Raw genomic sequence first — 24,881 nt, forward strand, 5'->3', positions numbered from 1 at the left:
TTGACCCGATTAAACAACTTTGGGATGGTAGCCAGATTTCTGTATACTGACGAGGCCCCTATTCATGATTTAGTGCGATTTCATCCACCCCGACCTAACAGGCTGCCCAGTGGAAGCTTGGCTTCGCAGAGGTCTCCTGATTTTGTCAGGGGTTCGCCAGTGAGGCGTTCGCACTGACTTGAAGCAGACAGAGACTCTCTGAACGCTTTGGGTCACATCGGATTATTCATTAGCAAATTCTTTTCACCTTCTATCTAATCAGTTAAAGTTGACGCCAGAATCGCGTGTGCTACTCCCCGAAAGAGAGCCTGGCAACACCCAGGCTAGGTTCCACAACTTCTGTCTAGTTACTCGCTTTCCTAGGGGTAGAAAGCGTTTCCAAAGTTCCCTTAAACCTCTCCTCCCCTAAGCCTAAAGGTCAGAGCCTCAGGCCCCAGTTAGCTCTCAAGCCAGCCGGAATCTGACCATTTCAGAAGTTTCTGGTGTGTGCGAGAACAGAAGAGGTGGTAGTGGGGAACCGCCAGAGTTACCACCGCGCATTACGTAACGAAAGCCCAGGCTGCAGGAGGGAGCGAGCCTGACATTGAGACATTGCAGGGGGAGGGGAGTTGCTGTTCTGGAGTCGCCAGGAACGGCGGCGGCAGTTCAAGAAACCAAGAGAGGAAGGTGGCCGAGATAAAGACGACACTTCGGGAAGGAGAATATTAAGAAGCCGCAGGACCCAGAGTATTAGCAAACGGCAGGACACGTGTAGTAATTTGTTAGACGAAACGGCCGCCTTTCAACTTTTGCACGGGAACAAGGGGATTTGCCCTTTGCGGGATTAAAAACGTAACAGCAAAGCCAAAAGCTAATGAATGGGGTTCAGTGGTTTGTTGGCAATACTTAAATATTTCTGTCCAGGACTTAAACATTTCTGTCCAGGAGCGCAACTCTCTGCAGTTATTTAGAAAGTAGGGATTCAAACCAAACTAAAATACTCTCCTGTGCGTCTCCACTTTCCTCAATCCGAAAAAGAAGCTGCTCGCGCGGTACTGCCCCTTTAAGACCTGCTTGCTCTCGGGCTCTACAAAAGGGAGTGACCTCTGGGCTTTGACAGCTCCCCTAATAACTACCACCGTGCAGGCCCCGCCCACCTGGCGACCAGCCGCGCCGATTGGCCGGCGGGCCGGTATCCCGTGCTCTGATTGGCTCTCCGCTTCCCCTGAGCAAACCTTTAGAACTCCGAGACAGACAATATTCTGTTACATTGTAGCAAAATGGCGACTGTCATTCACAACCCCCTGAAAGCGTAAGTAAGACTAAAAAATGTACATATTCCGCGTGGTTTCAATTTGAAAAAAAAAAAGGCGCCTTCTGCGGGCCGAGCGCTGCCTATGCACTGCGCTTGCAGGCGCCTACAGCCGCGGCGGGGCTTCTCTCTTTTCTTTCAGCTCTTACTTCTTCATCTTTTTTTTTTTTTTCCCTCAACGCGCAGAAATGTCAGGAGATGCAATTAACAAGAAGAAAATTGTCACATCTGTGTTCTTCTAAATTGGCGGACAGAGAGAGAGGGGTTATCGGCAGGGAAGCCAGGCGCTCGAGCGCTCTACAGCTAGGGGATCGTGGGCAGCTCGGGGACAGCACGGTCCCCTGAGCCCCCGGCTTCGCGGGGAGGTGAGCGCGGCGCGGGGGGCGGCCCTGCTGGGGGCGAGCGCCGGGCTGGGGTGGCCTGGGTGCACTTGGCTGAGCCCCGCGCCTCCGGAGCCCGCGGCCCCCGCCCCGCAGCTAGGTCCGCCGGGGTGAGCGGACCGCTGCAGCTCCGGAGTTTGCAAGACGCTCTCCGCCTTCCGATCGCTTGCGGGGAGTTTGTGCAAACCTTCCAGAGTTGGGAGGACCGCAGGGGGAGCAGCGGGTCCCGGGAGCCCTGGGGCCCAGGTGGTTGCCCGGGGCTTTCCTGCCGGGGCAGCCCCCGGAGCGTGACGGCGCTTCGGGCGGTCGCCGGTGTGTCTCCGAGTGTGTTTGTGGGGGAGCTGGCTGTAGTAAATTAACGACTCGGGTTAACTTGGGGTTGATTTGGAGACCGGGAAGCTGCAGGTCTTATGAATGGTGTTCTCGCCTCCCCCGGGTGAAAAGCCGAGGCAGGCGAGAGGCAGCTTGGGGCTCCCCGCCTGAGCGGGCTGCGTCTGCTCCCGGCCAGACGAGGGGCAGGTGCCTCTGGCCGCCGCCGGGAGACTTTGAGCGGACGCCCAGATCCGGGACGGAGGGGGCGGGCTGGGAGAGGACACGCGGGGGCCAGTCCGCGGGTCCGACAGCCAATTCCTGCTCGCCTTCCTTCCCCCTCCTTTTTATCCTGGCTTCCTTCCTTCCTTCCTTCCAGTCGGTGGAACTGTTAAGCCGCCAAGTCCGCTCGCGATCGCGGAGCCGGGGGTGGCTTCGGAAAACTAGCGTCTCTCTAAAAGGGGTGCTATTGGCAGTAATGTTGGCAGAGGGGCGCTCCCTCTCTCGGCGCGGCGTGGGTGGGTGGGTCTGCGCGCCTGGGATTAGGACTTCCCAGCTGGAAGTCGCGGGAGAGGGGAGGGAGAGGTGCGCGTGGGGGCCGTTTCGTGCTGAATTCTCGCGGGTGCGTGGCGGATGCCCACCCAGGTTCTTTCAACTTAGCGCATCCGCGTCAGCACCCGGGGCTCCCCTAGGAGTTGAAAGCCAGGTTCGCACGCGGGGAGGCGGGAGGGCGGCAGGGGGTTCTTAACGCGAAGGAACGCGCAGGGAGAACGGGAGGTGTTTGCACCAGCTTATCTCCTATTGGTAATAAGGGAAAGGGGTAGGAATGTCCCAGATCTCGGAGTTTTAAATGTCTGTATATGTATTAACGCTGCTAAGAGGACATTGGAAGCTGAGGCTGATTACAGAGCAGCCCTCGGCTTCAGTTCTCGCTCGGAAGCTCGGATAGGATACGCTGCACTTGAACGGTACAGCGTTTCACCCAAGAAAGAAGATGTTTTGTGGCAGAATAAACGGGCGTAACTTCGCCGCATCCCCTCTCCTCGTCGCTAGCGCTGCCACGCAGCTGATGCTGTGAGTTTTTACCGAACCCACAGCCGATTTGGAGTTTTCACATTTCCAGCCGAAAACGCGTAGCGGGGCTGATGCCTCCTGGTAAACTCAAGTTAGAGAAATCTATTTTCACATGTGCGCCAGGTTTGTTGCCTACTGGGAAAGCGGTACCCTAGTTATTACCCGGGAGCCCGCTTACGCGCGGGCGGGCGCAAGGTCTCTACACTGATTCCTGCCGCTCCAGTTTTTTATTTTTGCTTTTTGGACCGCAGAAGGGTGCGTATTTGGGGAGAGTGGCTGTGTGGGGTGGGGTTAGAAGTGGGGAAAGGGACAGAGAAGCGGGCTGATTATTGGAATTAGTTCTGAATTATTACACTTGTACTTTGTATAATTAGAAACAGGTGCAATGTGATGTATTTGTAATTCTGTGTCGCCATACACACAACACCCCAGCCTGCTTTTTCTAGGTGGCAGTTGAATGGTCATTTATAATTAGCCGCTCATTTTTTTGCATCCCGACCCCTTTCCCTGGCGGTAAGGGTGTGTAAACAATACCCCCGACCAGCCGAGCCTCCTGCGCCGTAGAAGGTTTTTAAACTGCTAACGTAGGAGCACGCATGTTGTTACAGCGAGACCTACAACATCTGCCTTTATTTTTAAAAACAACTTGTTTAATAGATCACCTTTATATGTTTCATTTGTTTTTAAAAGTTGCTGATCAGGAAACAATACACACGGGAATAAATTATGCATGGGCTAAATTAGAACAAAGCGCAGAGACGCATCCAGCGGAAGGGATGGATGGGGGTGCTGGGAGGAGGGGAGCAGGGAGAAAGGTTTGGAGAGCTATGTTTTTATCTTCCTGTGTCCCTCTTGACAATGAAACGGAGCTGAACAACATCAGCATTTTCTCTGTGTGCGTTCTGAGTCTTTCTCTCCCTTCCCTTAAAAAAAAAAAAAAGGCCAACACCAAGGACGCCCCCTATAGAAACTGGTCACACAAAGGTTTCCTCTAGGATTGGGGGATAAAGTGGTGGTAGGTAATGTTCTGGGAAGAAACAAGCCCAGGTTTCATGCAACATCTCTGTAGGGCTCTGCCTATGCTGAGTGTAGACCATTTTTCATCACACTAGCTTTTTCCACGCGGGACATTCAATAATTCAATAGCTTGAGTAACTGGATGGCACAATTTGAATCTCATTGCTTTGGGGTCTTCTGTAGGGCCCCAAGCTCCTGGAGCCACATCTCCTCTCTCAGCAGTTTAGCTTTCTTCCTGCCTGTCTTTGATCTCCCCTCAACTCCCTTTCTTATTCCTCCTCCTTGTACCCTTCACCCCCGTCCTCTCTGAAGCTGACAGCCTGGCTTTTCTGTCTGTTGTCGCCTTTAACATCTTATTACTGCCCAATAGGGTGTTAGAGGCAGAAACAGGAGCCGCCTGGACTGATCAGATCACAAAGGGGACACGGCAGGTGGCTCCACAACCAAGCAGTCACATCTGGGCTGATAGAATTTAAAAGCATCGATAGACATGTATGATGTGTAAATAGGTATTGCACATTATTTAATTTAGCAGCTACATTGTCTGAGCCTAGATGTGTGAGTCACCCTTATTTCTTACATGTACATGCAAGATAAGGGCCATGTAGTGAAGTAAAAGGCCATGTTATATAGGTAACATAAATATGGATTTGATAAAGGTCTATGTGTAAGTCCGCCACATTACCTATCGTATTCTGGTTGATTTCTACATACCTAGGAAACATAAAGCTTTTTTTTTTTTTGCCCTGCTATATTCTTTTTTTGTTTTTGCTTTTAATATAGATTCTAATCTTATTTGATATTCTACTTCAGGTTAGCCAGCCTCCCCCAAATCTGCTATCAACAGTTTAAACAACTTACTCTTTTATTAAATTATCAAAACCCTGGTTTGTATGCACTTAACTGGGAATGTCTGCCACCTTCTGCCAGACTGGATTATGCACGTATATATCTATTATACTAATTGCCTGCTTAGAAAAGAGTAACAGTTATTATTATTTAATTATTCCATATAAGCCAATAGGGATTTACCCCAAGAAACTATTTGTTTATAAATAATGAGAGCAGAAAACTATTTGGTCATGCTTGTAACATGTGAACATACATATACGTAATTGTATTGAAACTTTTTTGTAAGGAGTTTCCCTTGCTTGTAGGCATGGTTTTACATCTCTGTTTTGTTATTAAGGACACAGCTCTGGGAGAAGCAAATATACTTACTCAGCCAAGGTCAAGCAGCTGGTCATGTGCATAGATGGACCTCAGATCTTCATCTTTTTATACAGTCTATGATCTGGAGACAGTGTATTCTAATCTAAAGTGGTTTTGTGCCTGTGAAAGTTGTGTAATTGTTGCCACTTAGAAGCCAGACCTCACTCTTGCTGTGGCACTCAGTTTAGATATCAGAGAGGATGGTGTAGGGGGGACACATTCCTGGTTCTAATCTCCTTCTGGCTCTTTCTGTTGGGGTGGGGGGGCGTGGGTAGGTACTAAATGGGGAACATTGCAGTTGGGAATTTGTGAACTTGCAGCTTTTTTTTTTTTTTTTTTTTTTTTGTGGTACGTGGGCCTCTCACTGTTGCGGCCTCTCCCCTTGCGGAGCACAGGCTCCGGACGCGTAGGCTCAGCGGCCATGGCTCACAGGCCCAGCCGCTCCGCGGCATGTGGGATCTTCCCAGACTGGGGCACGAACCCGTGTCCCCTGCATCGGCAGGTGGATTCCCAACCACTGCGCCACCAGGGAAGCCCAAACTTGCAGCTTTTTATGGGCATTATTTTAGCCCCTTATGAAAAAGGACCCTCAGATATTTTAAGCCGACAGATGCCTAAGAACCACCTTCTGCATCTGCTTATGGTTGCCACTGGAGAAAAAAAATCCTTAAAATTTCCAAACTTTGTTAGCACACATTATTTTCCAGTGGGAAGAATGTCTGGTTTGGATGAGATACTCATAAAGGATATTAATTTCTGCCAGAACCCAAATGAAGGCATTGTCACAGGTTAAACCTCTGAAAATTGCCGGACCTGCAGACCACCTGGGAGACATCCAGAGGTCTCCAGTTGAATGGGAGCTGCTCAGTTCCATAAAGTGGGCAGGAATTCAGAGGCAACTTAATTGGAGACTCCTTATCCTCCTTTGTCTTTTTGGAATCATGCAGGTAGCTGAAATTTAGGTACATCTGAGAAACACTGTAATGTCTAAAGCTGTTCCAGAGCCATCTGCTCAGATCAAGGCAAAAAATAAAATGCCACCGTCAACAGGCTTTGTTTTGAGCCTGTGCCGGGAAAAGAAAGGAAACTGAGGCTGATGTTTCAGTTTTGAAAGTGCAGCCATGCTGATTGTAGTGGTGCTGGGGGTGGGTCATAAAAAGGCACCAGAATCCAGTCCTGTTTATTATCCCAACCTCTGCAAAGTAACTTTTGTGGTTTCTGAGTGTTCTGAAAGTCACTAGAAGACAAATGTAGCCCAATGTGGCAAGCTCCTGGCCACAGAAGTGCCACAACCACTGAAATAGTTTTTGCCCAGCCAGGGTTTTCCAGCAGGGGCCTATGTAAGCATGACCCTAGCTTTAAATAATCTTTAAACATGTAGGTATTTAACAAGAAAAGATAAAAGAGTGGCCTGGGGTGGGGGTGGGGAGAGGATAGGTAAGTGGATAAAACCACTGTGTGGTCTGGAACTTTGAAAAGATGATTGTTTAACAGCAACAGAGACTGATATTATGATCTACTGCAAGTTCCAAAGTTTTCTTTTTTTAAAAAATTTATTTATTTATATTTATTTTTGGCTGTGCTGGGTCTTCGTTTCTGTGCGAGGACTTTCTCTAGTTGTGGCGAGCGGGGGCCGCTCTTCATCGCCGTGCACAGGCCTCTCACTGTCGCAGCCTCTCTTGTTGCGGAGCACAGGCTCCAGATGCGCAGGCTCCGTAGTTGTGGCTCACGGGCTCTAGAGCACAGGCTTAGTGGTTGTGGTGCGCAGGCTCAGTTGCTCCCCGGCATGTGGGATCTTCCCTGAGCAGGGCTCGAACCCATGTCCCCTGCATTAGCAGGCAGATTCTTAACCACTGCGCCACCAGGGAGGTCCCCTTCCTTGTTTTTAAAGTGTGGCTCTAAAGGGGAGTTAAGACTGGTAGACTCTTCCGTAGTTTCATCTTCTCTGATCCAGTCTTGCCACGTTATGCTACCATTTGGGGTTCTAATCTCTCCCTTCTCAGGGCCCAAGCCTGAGGACCAGGTGGTGGCCCGTTTAAAATGTGGACTTTTCTTCTGATTATCCCTTTTGAACACTTTTCTTCTCATTAGCACTCCAACTAGAGGATGGAAAGAGAAGTGGGAAAACTAGCCTATTTTGTTGTTTACAAGCACTCAGATAAAGTTTTTGGTTGTGCAAAAGACTGGAATTATTGAGAACATCTATCTTTTTCTTCCTCTTTTCTTTAAATGTATGGAGGGAGACAGGGAACCAAGCAAACGATTTTTCTTCTCTGGATTTCATTTATCTACAGTCTCCTTGGAACAGCTCTCCCCTCTACCACGGCACCCATCCCAATTAACATGTAAATAAAGTGCTTATTTCACTTCCATCTGGGCAGCTGCAGTTACCTGACTGTTCAGTGAGCCGAAGCATGTGGGCCTGTACTGATGTCTCAGTGAGCTTCCTCTGTTGTATCCCGTGATAACTGCTGAGGAAATGGAGGTGTCTAGCAGACACACAGAGTCTGGCCATACCCAAGTGGATATTAGCAGTGTCTAAACTGGAATTCACTGCCTCTCATTCAGTGACATGCCTCCAGAACATCCCAGATTCTTCTGGAGGTGTTATTATCAGGCTTTCCTTTGTTTGGAAGCTCCCTTGGCAATTTGCTACAAGTCTAAAGGAGGAAGAGGGGTTGTAAAGCCTATCAGAATTCATAAAAGCCTAAATTGTGAGAGATAAAATGAAAGAAAAACAAAACAAAATGGTCACCCTGACCTCCAGCATACAGAGGCAGCCCCTTAAATTTTTTTACTACTAGTGGTAAAATGCACTTAACATTTATATTTAGCATATATGACATGTAGATGTGCCATTTTAACCATTTTAAGTGTCAGTTCACTGGCATTAAGTACATTTATAATGTCCTGCAACCATCCATACTATCCGTTTCCAGAATTTAAAAAATCGTCCTAAACAAACTCTGTACCCATTAAACAATAACCCCTCATCCTCCTCCCGCCCCCATTCCAGTCCCTGCTAACCACCGTTCTACTTTCTGTCTCTATAAATTTGCCTCTTCTAAGCACCTCATATAAATGGAATTATACAATATTTGTCCTTTTGTGACTGGCTTATTTAGCTTAGCATAATGTCCTTAAGGTTCAGCTTTGTTACAGCCTGTGTCAGAATTTCCTTCCTTTTTATGGCTGAATAATATTCTATTGTATGTATATGCCTTATTTTGTTTATCTGCTCATCCAATGATGGGCACTTGGGTTGTTTCCACCTTTTGGCTATTGTGAATAATACTGCTATGAACATGGGTATGTAAGTAGCTATTTGAGTCCCTGCTTTCAGTTCTTTTGGGTATGTGCTTAGGTCCCCCTTCATTTTTAGACTTATTAAAACCCAGGGAGTACATTTCTAGATAGTACAGGCAACTCCCTCCTTGTAAACTTAAAAAAAAAAATACTGATAGTATCATAGAATTCAACCTTTTTACCCCCCTCCCCCGTGGAACAACCACTGTTTTGGGGAGGAGGGGTAAATGCCCTGGGAACCCAGAGACTCACTTCTCTCATCCCCAGCCACAAGGATTGCCTTCACTTTGTCCCCCTAACCCCAACCCTTTGAGGTCAGTGGCTCCCTGTGGGGGCCAGGGTTTGGGTTTGGGGGAGGCTCCAGAAGCTGCAGCAGTAGTAGTTACCTGGTGAGACTTGGAGTGAAGGTTTCCTAGGCAGAGTGGAGGTTTCATCTGGCAACAGGGGTTCAGGTGGAAGGAGCACCTGGGATGACAGGACAGCTTGAAAGTCAAGAGGTAGCAAATCTGGCCTATTTTTTCATAAGGTGAGAAGGGCTTGTATCTCCTTTCGCTTCCTTTCCCTGTACCCAGCCCTGCTTACCCCCTGCAAGGGGCCCAGATGAAATAATGGTTGTGAAAACATTTCAGAAGGTGTAAAGTACAAATGTGAGGTGTTACTAGAACTGCAAAGTTTCTCGTAGCTAACTGAGGCCTTCTCAGAGAGTCAGCAATGTCTCATAAACATTACTATATTAAAACTAAAATAAACGAAAAGATCCTGGCATTACATATCATATCTAATCATTGTTTCTCAGTAAATGCAAAGCCTCACTCGTCCAGCTGTGTGTAAATAGCCCTGGGATCTCAGTGGGCTTTTTTACATTGTCTGGGTTTGAAATAGGTGAGAATATGAGCTCAAGGGAAGTCCTCATTTCATTTCCCACTGTCAGCCTTGTACTGAGTCCACCCGTGATCAGAGGAATCAGACGCTGGCGGGCAGAGGGAGTGCTCTCCTGGAACTTGGGCTCCTGTCATCAGCCCGTCTCTGGCTCCTCCTTCTATCAAGAAGACTCCAGGGAGGGAGAGGGGGTGACAGGGGGGCTGGGGTTTAAATCTGCTTGTGAGCAAGGAGGGTGTGCTGTTGACATAGGGGGTCAGCGGCAAGAATTGATTCTTTATACAAGAGTAGACTATGGACAGCATCGTGGCGAGGGTCAAATATCAGAATGACAGAGTTATTTGCCAGCCTTGGAAATGCTTCAGATCCAAGCTTGCTGCAAACCCACAGCATTCCTGTACTTTATAAAAGCAAATTAAATGAGAAACGTCATCCCTACTCCCATTATCCTCAACCAAGGACTCTTTACATATCTCTGTTTGCTGCTAGTTGAGCTCAGGGAGAACTGTCTCACTCTCTTTGGAGCTTTTTTCATCCTGTCCTGGCCAATTCTGATTGCGAGCCTGCCCCTCGCAGCTAAGCGGCATAGAGCCTCCCTCCCTGTATCTAGGAGCTTCCACTCCAATGAAGGCCTCCAGTCCGTTTCTCCTTCCAGACCCTTGTTCTTTGGCAGGGCAAAGTAAGTGCTTGTAAACCAGGAGGCGGACTGCTCCCTTAGGCTTCTAGTGAAACCACTGTCAGTTGTGGGGTTGGGGGGAGGGCGGAGGCAATGTGGTGCTGGAGGTGGGGGAGGGCAGGGTGGTTGGGGTAGTTGAAGTGGAGAGAATATATTCTCTCCTGCTAATTATTTTCCCTGAGGACTTAGCCAATGCAGAACCATCTATTATCGTGGGAGTGCTCTATGGTGGTTTTGCCTGTGATGAATGCTAAGTGGAAACAAGCAAGAAAAATTAACAGGCGGCTGCTTCTGTCCACCTAATTAAAATGCATATCCAAATGCATAATTCCTTATGTTTCCCCATGCACACACCCCCTTCCAATCCCAATTCTATGGAGGGAAAAAAAAACCACTTTCTCCTAATCATTTCTCTTGATTATATTTCCATCAAGGAAGAACTGGAGGGTTCCCTTAGAATAGAGAAGGGCCGTTTTTGTAATACACTAAAATTGCTGTTTTTTTTTTTTTTAACTTAGATTGGCCCCCAAAGTTCTGAGCTCTTTTTTGTTTAAAATGAAGAACAGAAACTTTATCTGACTGCAGAGAAAAGGGGGAAGGAAGGAAGTAGAGAAAGAAAGGAGGAAAAAGAAAGAGAAAGCAAGAAAGAAAAAAAAAAGAAAGTTCCCACAATTTCCACTGACCTTTTAGTTTTGCGCTAAAAGTCTGGCTTGGATCAACAATGAGAATTTTGAAGGTCTTTTTTATCTCCTCTTCCTCTTCATTTCTTTCCCTGACTTTGCACTGCTTCCCCCAACCCCCAAAACAAACATAGCCCAGGGTTTTGCAGAGAGAATTTAGAAGAGGCATGTACCTGTGCAGATCAGGTAGAGAGAAGAAACAAAAGCCTCTGCATCTGAGGCAAGATCAGAGATGCTGACATCATGGTCCCAAGTAAGTCTTGAATCAAACAAAAAATACCTCTTCACCCTTATCTTCCTCACTTTTTGTTCACCCGAATGATCATTTTCTCCCCGCTTGGAAGAACAGCTTTATTCAGTGGTCATAAAATATTTAATAAGACACGAAACTTAAGTCACTGTGTTCAACTGGACGTCACTGCCATCTCTGCAGCAGCCCCCCCCCCCGGCCGGCAGCCCCCACCCCCGCACCCCACTCCTGAAGCCCCCTGACTGCCCTCCACAGAAGCCCCAGCTGTTGATTTATCAGGGCCGGCTGGCTCAGCAGTGCGTGGAGATTGCTTTTAATTAACTCTCTTCATTTTTCCCAATCTTCAGGGAGCAGCAGCCCTTTAATGATTTTAATATTTTATCTGGATTTATATCCGCCTTATTTGTTGTTGTTTGACTTCCGCATTTATTCTTCCTGAGTCGCTTCCTGACTGATATATATTTGTTTGCCCCTTCCCCCTGGCCCCCAAGACCTTCCAGGAGAACAGGTTCTGAAGAAGGCCCAAGCTTTCTTCCCAAGCTTTCTACCATTGTGCAGGGAGAGGTGCCTAGTGTTGGCCTGTGCCATGATTTGGATTAGAACTTTTGTCTTAGGAATCCCAGTCTCACCTGCCTCAGCAGAAGGAGTTTCTGAGCTTTTCATTAAAGAAAAAACAAAAAAATCTGAATTTTAGAAAGTGAGGTCTCTTTGCCTCTTTGATGCTTGCTGCCTCTGTAAGGGAGCGAGCTGCCCTGGAGAGCTGGATAAAAACTGCTCCCTGGGTCTGGAGGTCTGTCATCTTGCTCACCCCAAACTGACGTAGTTCAGTGGAACTGCTAGAGGATGATGACTTCAGGGCAGGGCTGGATGTAGGTGCAGTCAAGTCTTCCTGCCACTTTCTGCACCTTTAGATATGGCTGGGATTTGCTCAGCAACTGCTCAGAAGAGTAATTGTAGGTACGGTCTGAAAGAGGACCTGCAGAGGCACCAATTGCCTTCTCTATTTGAGGCTGCCTGCTCCCTCAGCCCTCGGTTCCCTGTTTCTGTGCCCACTTGTTACACACCACCATCTGAACACCTTCCACCCCCTCTTCCAGCTTCCTTTTGGCTGCAAAGTCTGCTTCTTCCCCCAACAGTCCCAGAGAGGCCTGGAAGACAAACTTGCGCGGGGGCTAGTTTTCAGAACCAGCTTGTCCACAGAATGCCCTTTTGGCATCTCTATTTGGTGATGTGTCTTCAGGGTTATTCGTTGCTAGGCAACTGCCAACTAAAGTTTGAGCCTGATCTGGGATTGCAGTGATTTGCCCTGGGTGACTTGTATCCACATTTAGGGACTTGGCTTTGCAATCCTGTGAACAGGAAATTGAGAAGATATTTTTCCATGTGCCTTTATGTTAAGAGGTATTGGTTTGTGAAATCTAGCCCACTGACTGGCACACGAATGTCTGTGCACACAATGTTTGTTTCGGTGATGAAAATGGCGATTTCTTCCCATCTCCTTGTATTCATCCCTTGAGCTCTGCTAATTCTGAAAACCTATGATATGTCAGGTACTAAACATCACAGTTTGGTGTTCAGGCAACTCAATGTCCTATTGAGTGTTTCTTTTTCACTTTTCCTTGGCAATTACAGGCCCTTTTGAGAATCCTATGGAAGTTCTGGATCATCTCCCCAGAAAAAATGCAGATAGGTGTGAACATATGCCTATGGTTTTATGGGGTTCACAGACTTGGAGGAGCCCATCAGCAGATGGGCTAGAGGTACATGGGCTCCAGGTTAAGAACCTTAGAATGAGCGATGTGGGTGAACTTGTTACCGTGAAAGGATGGTTCTGTATCCCTGCTCAGACAGGTGGCACCATTCCCACTTCCCCTATAGTCTTACCAAACTGCTTGTGGCTCCTCAGCCCTATCCTGCCCCAGAGGCACATGACGAACATCTACTTGCTCATCTTCCAGACACTTCAAAGTCCCCTCTTCCCTGGCAAAGCCCTTGCTGGCCCTCAGGTAGAATTGGCCACCCCTGTCCTTGGCCCCATAGTCCCAAGCATACTCTTCTCTCCCCGCCACTGAAATACTTAACGCTGGTTGGTTAGAATGTAAGGCCTTGGAAGACTGGAAGGGTGGCTGCCTGTGCTTTTCTATCCCTATAGGATCTAGCATAGCAGGCACTTAATAAATGTGTGTGGAGTAACTGAGCAAATGAAGCCAGCAGGCTCTTCCCACCTAATTTGCTTCTAGCTCTTTAGAGTCCACTTGTTTCTCATTCTCTCCCTGGCAGGAGTTTGGAAAAGGCAGCAGAATTCCTTTCCCCCAATTCTACAGTTTCAGTAGTCGGAAAATAGGCACAAGCTTGCCCTGCTTGCGTGTAGCGTGTGAGGCTGTGATGATTGTCAGCGTCATTTATTCTAGCCCGTTGTCTCTTTACCACTTCATCCTTGTGGATCTGAAAAACTTGGCTTTCCTTCCCTTTGGTCTTGGGAATTAAAGGCAAGTCTTTTTGCTCTGTCCTCTTTCAGGGACTAAGTAACCCAGGGCTTGTGACTAGCCACTGATAAATCAACCACACTTTTACTAAGTGCCTACTATATGCTCAGCTGTGTATGGGATTTCCTTTAGCCTTTGGTATACCTGAGGACTTTTATGGGTTTTTAAGGTGGAAGAGACCAGAAGGTACAGGTACTATAATGGTTTAACCCAAAGTTGGGATCTGGTGAGAGTCTGTTGCCTGTCCTACTGAGCTTTGGAGGTAACTGTGGCCCAGTCACTGTTTTCAGATAGATATTCTTTGACAGAATTTCCTATACTTTCATAATGCCTACATAGATATAACTTTCCCTATGACTCTCTCCCACCCATGTTCAGTGCAGGTAAATTCATGTGACAATGAAACAAAAAATGATGTCCTGGGGATCATGTGAGGACCTTTATTCTTCATATTGAGAGAGAGAGAAATCTCTATCCTCATAACTTTTGCATGTCCTCTTGCTGCTTTTCGACCCTCCAGAACATTCAGTGTTGGGACCATGTGGAGGAAGGTGCCACACTGGAGAGGCCTTTCTGTGTCAGAAGGAAGGTGGAGACAGGCTATTCAAGTCAAGTTTTAACTCAGATTCTCGTCCACTAGACATCCTTCAACGTGGAGAGCTAGAAAAAGTGCTGATGGTGCACGAAGTATAGGCTGGAGGAGCAGGGTTGTACCAAAGTGTTTGTGAATTCAGAGAGGTTCATACTGCACCAGCACCTACTCTGGAAGTTAACTCTCCTTCAGTCCCGGGTATAGCCCTTCAGTACAGAGGGTGCACATGGGGCCATCCGGTTCCTGGTGCTCATTTCCTTTCTGGGCAGCCATCCCAGTATAACAGATACTTATACATATTCTGTCCTCATTTTATCTAATTACACACATCTCTGGGGGATGGGAAACAGGTTTGGATCATTCGATTTTAGGTCAGTTATGCACAGGGTAGCTGAGATGAACACTGATCTATGGAGTTCTATGAAATTCAGAAATTTCCCATAGTTCCCTGGTCCATAGCACACCAGGGGGCATTGTTTGCTGTCTCAGGGGCTGGAGATCCCAGTCAGCATGGGGGAGGGATAGAGCCTGACTGGTTCGTGGGTCTGAATGTAGGAACCTTTCTGAGATGGAGCTAGCTCTTGATATCCTTGGAGCAATAGGATTCTTTTATTATTTGGTGCTCTGCCTAACTGAGAGACCCAATTATATAGGTCCCTCTTCTGGTGATCATTTATGTTCACCCATTATCTGCCTACAATGTGTTCAGCTTCCTGAGAAATACAGGCCAAAAGAAGCTCTGATGGATGCAACCATCTCTATCATTGCCCAGTGTTGCCAGGAGTTCCTGTCTCCTTTGTGACGCAGATGAACTGGTCTGGACAATATAAAAGCTCTGAAATGTCCCCACCTTTCTCCAAGACCCAGAGCTGGCAGCCTTGGGCAGTCCAACCTCCTGGCATCTCTGCTTCAGGCTCTATTGTAGCTTTTCAAATCCGCAGGAAGGAAAAGCCCACTGGTTACTCTTTTCTTTTACTTTCTGCTTCTTATTTCATTCCTTGACTCAGATCTAAACCTCCCCAATGCTCTGTGAGCCCTAGATAGAGGAATAATCCACTTAATGCTTCATATCAAGGTTTGCACCTCCAGTCTTGGTTTCGTTCTGACCTTGTCCCCTTCATCTGTGCCCTGTTGACATCTTTCTCCTTTCCTCATGCATCGCACCTTGATCAAAAAGCATTGAAGAGGGCTTCCCTGGTGGCCCAGTGGTTGAGAGTCCGCCTGATGATGCAGGGGACATGGGTTCGTGCCCCGGTCCGGGAAGATCCCACGTGCCGCGGAGCGGCTGGGCCCGTGAGCCATGGCCGCTGAGCCTGCGCGTCCAGAGCCTGTGCTCCGCAACGCGAGAGGCCACAACAGTGAGAGGTCCGCGTACTGCAAAAAAAAAAAAAAAAAAAAAGCATTGAAGAGGCACAAAAGGAAGGGAAGAGTATTCTGCCTAGTCCCCAGGAGGGCACACTCTATCTTATCTATGTGGGAGCAGGGAGAGAGAAGGAGGAAAAGGCAAAGCTTGCACACAGCAAACAGGTGAGAAGAAGCCGTGGAGAAGAAACAGAGTGCGTGAGGTTACATGGTGGGATTAACTGCGCTCTGTGAGCGGTCCAGCCCCCGAGGGGTCTGTGAAATTGGAAGAGAGAAAGCGGTCCCACGGTGGGTATGCCAGAGGTTTCAGGGAGGAGGTGGCTTGGAGCTGAGTTTGGAAGGAAAGTGGGATCTGGTCAGGCTCAGGAGTGGTGGAGGCTGAGGATGGAGAAGTTCAGGCATGAAAGGGATGTGAACAAGGATTTGGGAAGCATTTGAGTAATTCCTTAGAGAACCCTCTTCCTTTGGGGTGGTGGTGGGAGGGCCAGGTAGGAAGGGATGTGTGGGTGATAGCAAATGGATCCATGTGGCTGGACGGGAGTGGGAGGGGTCTATGAACAGAAGGTAAAAAATGAAATAGCCTGGGGCCAGGTAGCTCTGAGTGGAGCCCCAGTTTGGCAGCCAATTCTCAGGAAGAACTTGAACACCTCAGAGGCCAAAAGAGAGACTCCAGGGGGAGGTAGGGGTTGTCATCCTGTGTCCCTCAGCAGGGAAGATGTCCACCTCCAGAGACTCCCTCTCACTGATTCTTGGTTTCCTTGGTTATATGTTCTGGGTCTTTCCCAGGGCACCTCCCAGAGGGGGTGAGGGTGAGGGGGACCCTTGGGGGCTTGCCCTGGATGAGCCATCCATCCCATCGGGTACAGGACAGCCCTGGCCAGCTGCTTGGGCACATTTGCCAAGTGGTGCAGGATTGTAGGATAAAGCCTGTCCTAGTGCTGGATCTAAAGGTCTTTCCCCCTTTCTATACTTTTATCACCACCCCCTTTCTTCAACAAAAGCAACAGTGATCACAACCCATACATGGTTATAAATAAAATACACAAATCCAGTCTAGGGAAGAAAACATAAATGCTGACCCTCCAGTCTAGGGAAGAAAACATAAATGCTGACCCTCGTAGTGCAGTCAAAGGCTGGTGCCCCGAGGATTGGTTTCATGGTTCACATGGGAGTGGGGTTTGCAGGGAGTGAGGTGGGAGTGTGGGACGGGGCGCAGGCAGTGAGGCTACAGGTCTCTAAGACTGTGTTTCTTCCTGGGAGGATGGAAGTGGTTTACTCTGAAGGTAATGCCTCTCCACTCCCACCCAGGCACCCAGGCACCCCGTTACCCATCCAAGCTGCTTACCTAATGTTTATTTCCTCCTGCCGGAAGGCCTGGGCCCCAGGGAGCTAGCTTTCAGGGGGAGGCTGGTGTTACCCCAGTCCTCAGGTTCTTTGGAGCCTCAAACTCTTTGAGAGCTCAAATGCCCATCCTAGGGAGTGAGAGGGTGGCGAGCAGTGCCATGTGGCTTACAGCTTGGCTATGGGCTCTAGAGCTGGAGAGAGTGGGTTCACATCCAAGCCCCATGACCATGGGCAGGATTCCTAACCCCTCTGTGCCTCAAATTTCTCCTCTGTGAAGTGCGAGAGATGGTTTCTGCCTTTAGAGGGTTGTTGGAAGAATTAAACAAGTTAATATACGTACAGTGCTTAGAAGAGTTGGTGCTTCTTATCCTCGTAATAGACGTTGGCAGTGACCCCATTTTTCTATCTGTAAAATGCAGTCACACTAGCTGATTTTTCCCACAGTGGCCTCTTAAGGAATATAAGATAATAAGTAGGAGAAGCTCTGATTTTCTTAGAAGAAAGACACTCTAGAACTTGATGGCATTATTATTAGTAACTCTTAGAACAAATGTGCTAGAAGAGACTTTGAGAGAGATTTAGCTACGGGATGCTTTGTCCGGGAGTTCAGGTTATTGCATGCCACTGAATCGGTGCTGATATTGGGTCCTTCTGAGAAAGAACGAGAATGTCACAGCTGCAGAAACACAACACATTGAGGTGAACCGTCATGTGATTGAACGCCTGGCTCCTGCTTCCATTCACTGACGCCTCTTCCAAGGGAGAGGCAAGTGTTTTCTGCCCGAATGAACTCTGCCCTTTCCACAGCTAGAAAAGGGCTTGAACATCCTTCAGACCAGAGTGTGTAGGGGTGAGAGCTGGTCTGTGCACTTTGCTCCCATGTGGCCCGCCAACCTGTTGTCGGACACCTTGCTGATCGCAGCCCTCCTGTCCCGGTGGGTGTGTGTATACATGTTCCCAGCACACGCTTTTTGTAGGCAGCGATCTGTGCTTGACAAGCTGGCATTCCAAACTCCAGATCTTCCAAACACCAGACCCCTATGTTATTTTTAACTGTCCAAAGTTTTTTCCACGTCGTGTAATTGATGGGACTCCATAGCCTCGTCAGAGAATCTAAACTTCAGCTTGTTTTGCCTCCCTTGAATGGGCATATGTCTGATGACCAAGCAGAAAAACACCCTGTTTTCAGAGCTGACTGGTCTAAATCTTCATGTCCACCCCACACCCCGCGCATCTCTGGGGAACAGAAGTGAACACAAAGATAACCTGAGCTCGCCTGTTTCTGTGGCTCCAGATAGGAGGGGGGCAGATCCCTTCTGTCTGTGACCTTCTTGTCCCCGCTCTCTCTCGGCGTCCTGATAGTGAGGGACAAAGCTATGTTTTCAGAGAGATAACAGGCAGGGCATTGAGGAGTTGGGCGTGCAATCTCTCCTGGCCCTCTTTTTCAGCCCCCACATTCCCCGAGGGGCAAGTCACATTCTCATCATCCTCTGGGGACAGTCCTGGACAGACACTTTTATTTCAGAGAACCCGAGATCTTGTGGCGTCAGTGACCACCATCCTTGTGACACTGGAGAAGATTCTCAGCCCTCCAAGTCCAGGAGAAAGTGCGCCATCTCACACTGGCCTGTCATTTGCATTGTGAATTTCTCCAGCTTTGTGTGCCATTTCTCTTTTTCCTTCACACATCTCTCTAGACCATGGTGCACTTAGCACCTATGTTAGTCGAGCATGTACGGGTTACCAGCTACTGTGGCACTGAGTATACAGTGGTAAGCAAAACCGATATGGACTTCTATCTTTGTGGAGCTTGTGGTCCAGTTGGGGAGATAGACGTTAATCACATAAATATATAAATAAAAGTTGAATCTGTGTTATGTTGGAAGGTCAGGAAGATAGAAGAGAGTAGGCTGAGGGAATTGCTCTAGTCTAATATGTTGAGGAAAAGTTTCCTTGAAGAGGCAACGTTTCATCCCAGGCAGAGGGAACAGCACGTGCAAAGGTCCTGTGGCATGTTGGAAGAACCAAGGAAGGCTGCTGTGGCTGGAGTGCAAGAAAGAAAGGGGAAGTGTGGCTCATGATAGGGTAAGAGAGGTCAGGAGGGACCAGAACATGCAGGGCCCTGACGGATATTTTAAGGGTGTGCACTTTCTCCTAAGAGCAGTGAGCAGTCCAGGGTTTAAGTCGGGAAGTGACTTAATCCCATTTATGTTCTAAAAATTTCCCCCTGGCTGAAGGGAGATTTAGCAATAGAGCCTGGAAAGGATGGGCTGAATGAGTTCTGAGGAGGCTTTTCTGGGTAAAATTTAGAAAATAAAAATGAGACATATGCGTGTCATGAAGGACAGGCATTAGCTGGACAAGGTTGTGACGATAGAGTTTTCCCTTGAACTGCTTCCCTCCTTCCGCTCATTCTCAGTTCCATTTGGTAGTTTTTATTTTTTATTTTTCCATTTGGTAGTTTAAAGAAGCTGATAGGCCGCCCCCATCCTCGGAAGTTTTTGACACTGTGGAGAGATCTGTTTTCCTCCTAAGCAGAGTCTGGAGCAGTCCTCCTGCTGTCCCTGCTGCTCCCTCCAACTACCCTTTGAGCATCTCAAGGTGTGGCCCGAGGATTACGTACACAAGGAGCATGGGTGTGACTGGTGAAAGGTGGATTCTGGGCCGCCTCCTGGACCCACTGAATAAGGGCTGAGACCATGCACTCTGGTTCTTAGTTCTTCTAAAGCTTGGGAACCGCTGTTCTTTCAGCCCTGCACATGCATCAGTAAGTGTAATGACGCTTTAAATGGGAGGTGGGGGGTAGATGGGTACCAAGTGCTTTCGAGGCAAAGAAGGAAAGAAGGTCTTCTTTAGGCCTCACAATAATTTGCTTGAGGAGACAAGGCTCTGGTAACTTCATTTACCAGATGGAGTTGTGGGAGGAGGGAGCTCCAATTGATGTCTGACTCCAAGCACTTTCCTTTGCCTTTCTTTCTTCCCACTCTATTCTCCAGTGGGCAAAGGTTAAAAAGTACTGACTTATAATTTCCAGATGTAGTTCCTTTTTAAAAAAAGATCCAGTACCTTTTTGGGGGCTCATGAGATCCATCTAGAAAGTGAGTATCCAATTAGTACATGAAAGGGTGGAATTAGGTGAGTTAATAGTAATTATTATTATAACATTCTAATATGGAAGATATCAAACCTGTACAAAAATACACAGAATAACACAAAGAACCTCCATGTATCCAGCACCCAACCCAGCTTTAACAGTCACAAGGGGGGTGGGCATCTTTTCAGTTGTTCAGACTTTGCTCTGTGATGCTCTCATTTCTATGTCCATTGGATGAAATACCTGATAGGTGAGTGGGCAGCAGGAACAGAGAAGCTTTCAAAGTACCCCACCAACTAATGACCAAAGAGGGACAAAGCTCTTTTGATTCAATTTGTCTGTCAATTGTACAGCTCATAGGCAGAGCTAGTGCTTGGAACTGTAGATCTAAGAAATACCTTAGAGACCATTGATGGTCTCCCTCACTGTAGGACATGGCAGCAGAGGCCAGAGCAAGGTCTGGGGACAGTCCTCAGGCTCTGCACAGCTAATAAGAGGCAGGTCCTCCAGCCCTGCCTTCCTTACACAGCACAGAGGGTCTCTTGGCATTTTTGTTCTAGTATTTTCTAGCATGAAATTGTGGGACAGAAACCCCACCAGAGCCCTCATGGTTGAAATACCAGTATTCGACCACCTCAGCTTTTGCTTCCTCTTTGTGAAAAAGATCCTTGGTGTAGCCCAGCGGTCTCCTGGTCTGGCTAGGATAGATACATCTATGAGTACTGGTGAAAGCAAAGTGGGCCACATGCTCAATCGCCCTTAGCTCTGCCTGCCCTAAAATTTTAGAAGCCCTGAAGCAAAATATGACAAGTTAGTGAGTGCCATAGACTTTCAAGAAAGGAAGAAACCAGTTTCACTGACCAGCTTCCTGGAGGAGGTGGGGGTGGGTGGTAGGTGTTGATGGGTGGGTAGAAGTTAGGGAGTTGAGGATAGAGAAGGCTTCCCTTTAAGAGGGGAACCAATCTCTCAGCACCGCACATCGATCAGGAATTATTTAGCACCTCCTGAAGCGGAAGGTTCTGTACTTCACAGTAAGGGCGATACCGAGAAGCAGAGGATACAATTTCTATTCTCCAGGAACTTTCTGTCTAGTTGAGGGACAAGACATATGTTGAATATTAATATAAGTGGCAGACTCTAAGACGGTAAGATGCAAGTTGACTTTTAAGATCAGCCTGAAGAAGAGTGCAGTGGAAACTAGGAGGTGAATCACAAAGCAGCACGTAGTAGCAATATTAATGGCATGGACCCAATGTCTTCTGCGTGTGTGGCTGTGTGCTGGATGCGGCGATAACTGCCTCATTACACGGCAGCTTTTAAAGTAAGAGTCACGCTCATTCCAGCTACCATCTCTTGAACACCTATGTCTGCTCGGCAGCCCTGTGTTGTGTGCTTACACACATGAACTCATTTAATCCTCCTAGGAAGCAGGCAGTATTAACTATTTTATAGATGAGAACACTCCAAAGAGTTTAAGCAACTTGCCCAAGACCTGAAGCATGGACCTGGGTCTGTCCATCCAAATGAACTTGGGTTCAAAAAGGAAGTGTGAATACCAGCCAGGCTGAGTAGTTGGGAGAGAGAAGGCTGAACAGGTAACAAAGGACCTATTATAGACACCTGTGTTAAAAATTTGGCACTGATCCTGTAGATGTTGGGGCGTTATTTAAGGTATGTCAGGATGGACGTTGAGGGTGATTAATTTGCAGGATGGTTTGAGTGGGAAAGCTGTGGCAGGAAGCGACTGGGGTCTACGACGGGGTGGTGGTGGAAATGCGCCTGGTCAGACCAAGTAATGAAAACCCTCACAGCCCATCAAACTTAATTAAAATCAAATAAACACTCTGGCAAACCCGTCTCATACCAAGTAGAGGTAGAGATTCCGGATCTTACTAGGGCATTATTTCTGGTTTCAGTATAGCTGCAGGGACATAGAGCTTCATCATTATATAATATTTTTAAAATATGAATATGCTTTGCGTTGATAGGCTACCTTACACATTCACAGTGTCAGCCCTCAGCTTGGTCCTTGGTGCCCCACCATAATCTCTTTTCTCACCCCTTTTTATTTCTCCCCGACAGCAGTTGTTTCAGTATTTTACCATTTGCATGAAATTCCTCTCCATCCTCTTACTCTTAGCAGATGATTTCACCCCAGACTTGTTCAAGAAAATCAAAGTCGTGAAGCAAGGAACTTCCTTGTCATTCTTGCCCTCTGCCTCATCATGGCAAAAGCCACTTCTTCAGAGGGGCCTCCCCTGCCCACCCCATGTAATACTGTCCCTGCATAACCCTCCCATTACCCTGGTGTATTTTTTTTCACAGTGTGTACAACCATCAGAAATTATCTTTATGCATTTGTTCACCTGTCTTATGTTTGCCTTTCCTCTTGGAATTTACGTTCCATGAGAGCACAGACTGTGCCTGTCATGGGCACTGTGGCATCCGAAGTTAGCACATAGTAAGTGCCTGGAGCAATGGAAGGTGCTCAGACGTGGAAATGAATGAGTGGATTCCCATGACTTCAGCCAGCGCTCATGATTTGATCTTCCTCTCTCCTCCTGACTGTCCTACTGCCTACTCGACTCCATCGGGTTGTCCCTCCTCAAACTTATATTCTAAATAAAACTTTCTTCTTCCCCTAAAGCTGCTTATTTCTCTTGGGGTTCACTATCATTTAAGCAAAAATCTCAGGGTCATCTTTGGCTCTTCTCTCTCCTCACTCCTACATATACTTAGTCCCCAAGTCCTGTTGACTTAACCTTGGCAATGTCTCTGGACTCTGTCCCTTCCTCCATTCACCTCTCATTCAGGTAACATAAGTGCTCACAGGGACACTGGCAGGAGCTTCCTAATTGACTTCCTAACGTGTAATGTCTCCTCATGTCAGGCTATCCCTACCCACAGGGAGAGCTTTGCACTGTTCAGTTTCTTTATACTTTCAGTGGTGCCTACTGATTGTAGAATCCATCCATCTGCCCAGCTACCCATCCATCCATCCATCCATCAATCCATCCACCCACCCACCCAACCATCTAGCCTTTCCATCCATCCATCCATCCACCCACCCATCAACTATTTACTGAGAACCGATCATGTGCACTATGGGAGGTGCTAGGTAGAGAACTGAGAGCACAGTCTTTGCTTTCATATCAATTTTCAACCTTGTAGGGGGGGACAGATATAAACAACCCTGATCTTCAAGTGTTACAGGTGCTTTTTATTCATTCATCAACTATTTATTGAGTTTCCGCTATGTGTCACGCACTGCAGGTGCTGGGGATACAGCCAGTCAATAAAACAAAGTCCCTGCCTTCACGGAACATACATGCTAGTGAAGGAGACCAACAGTGGACAAAGACATAGGTATAAATGCTATGGGGAAATACAGTGAGGGTAAGGGGCACGTGTTTGTGGGTTGCCCCCTGGAGAGGGAATTCAGAGATGGCTTCACAGAGAGGGTGATGTCTGAGCAGATACCTGGAGGGCGGGAGGGAGCGGCACTTGCAGACAGCTTGGGAGGAAAGCATTCCAAGCAGAAGGAACAGCCAATGGCCTGTGCCAAGGCCCTGCTGGGCTGGGAATGTGCTTTGGGGAGTGTGTACAGGGCATGGTGGGATACAAAGGAGGGGAGGAATCTACTCTACCTGGAGGGACCAGGGGGCACTCCTCAGAGGAGGATGCCAAACTCCCTAGCATGACGATTCAGCCTCCCATTCCACCACCTGTCCATGGACTCTGAGCTTGAATCATGCCAGATTGTGGACTTTCCACCTCCAGGCCTTTGCTTCTCTGACCATCTCTGCCAGGTCTTCTTCCTCTGACCCCCACGCCTCTCCCTGATGATCTCTTCCAGCTTCCACTCACCCTTCAAGAACTGAGCCACCTCCAGGCAGAACCAGTTGCCCCTCTGTGGGTCCCATAGCACTTTGTTCATGCCAGGGGAGCACTTAGCACAGTGACATCCGGTGAGCTGTGTCTGCGCCGGTCACCTCTGCCTGCCAGAGCTCCCTGTAAGAAGGAACCATATCTTAGACCTTCCTGGGTCTCCAGCACCTTGCACTGTGTTGGGCACACTGTAGGTGGTTCGGTGCATGTCGTGTTGGAAAACATCTTGTTTTGTTATCAGACCTCTCTATATAGACATATGGGCAGACATACATGCCCCTTTTCTTCACATCAGTTGCTTAAAAAAAGTTCTGCTGTTCTTAGTGAAAGCAAGAAGGTCATGAAATTAATTTGTCACCCTGATGCCAGCTTCACTCAGCCGACTCATGGGCTGGGAAGGGGTTTTTAAACATGTGTTTCTAATTGCTGTGCTAATTTTTCTTCCCTTTCTCAGTCATCTTCTCTTCCCCTCAAACTTGTGGGTGGTAACGCCTTCAGGTCTGGTGGCACCTGCACCTCCTCCTCCATCCCTTGAGCAGATGTTTTCCAGCTTTGGGCCTGATAGAAGGGGAGGCGGTCTCTGATTTAGGAAGGGTGAGAGGGAGTAAAAATGAAATGAGATTTCCTCCCCTCTCGAGATTCATTAGAACTTGCTTGTTTGCTTGAGAAAGGCCTGAAATATGTATGTTTTGCTATGAACTGGATCATATGTTTTTAAGGGGATTCTGTGATTTATTTTTTCCTCCATGATGGGGAGTTAAGACTATTTCTAGGTGTCCTGGGATTAATTTATTAATTCAGCAAATATTTACTGAGTACCTAGCACTATTCTGGGTGCTGGATACCAGCGGTGAAAAAAAATGGGCAAAATCCTGGCCTTCTTTAAGCCTTCATTCTAGCGGAGGCAGACAGATGGTAATCTAAGTAAGTGAATAACTGGGATGGTGCTAAATCTATCAGGGAGTTGTGGTAGGGGGTGTTGGGGGAGGACAGTTAAGGTGGCCAGGGGAGACCTCACTGAAAAGTGACATTTGAGGGTCA

At 47.7% G+C, this 24,881-nt stretch overlaps 1 protein-coding gene across 7 annotated transcripts in view; it reads left to right on the forward strand.

Moving 5' to 3' along the window:
• Positions 1-1,209: 1,209 nt before the first annotated feature.
• The window catches only part of DPF3 (double PHD fingers 3), a 257,874-nt gene continuing 234,202 nt past the window's right edge, over positions 1,210-24,881 (forward strand). For 3 of the 7 annotated variants that reach the window (XR_013827309.1, XR_013827310.1, XM_079914742.1), the window contains exon 1: positions 2,887-3,054. Coding sequence is in view for 3 of the 7 variants with exons in the window: in XM_079914742.1 (XP_079770868.1) it covers positions 2,975-3,054 (80 nt within the window). In the remaining 4 variants the exon portion in view is untranslated. Of the gene's footprint in view, positions 1,292-2,885; positions 3,055-24,881 lie in introns of those variants that run through there. The other 4 variants (XR_013827307.1, XM_079914741.1, XR_013827308.1 and 1 more) reach the window with 2 other exon arrangements.

The sequence above is a fragment of the Stenella coeruleoalba genome, assembly GCF_951394435.1.
Source record: "Stenella coeruleoalba genome assembly, chromosome: 2".
NCBI classification, from domain to species: Eukaryota; Metazoa; Chordata; class Mammalia; order Artiodactyla; family Delphinidae; genus Stenella; species Stenella coeruleoalba.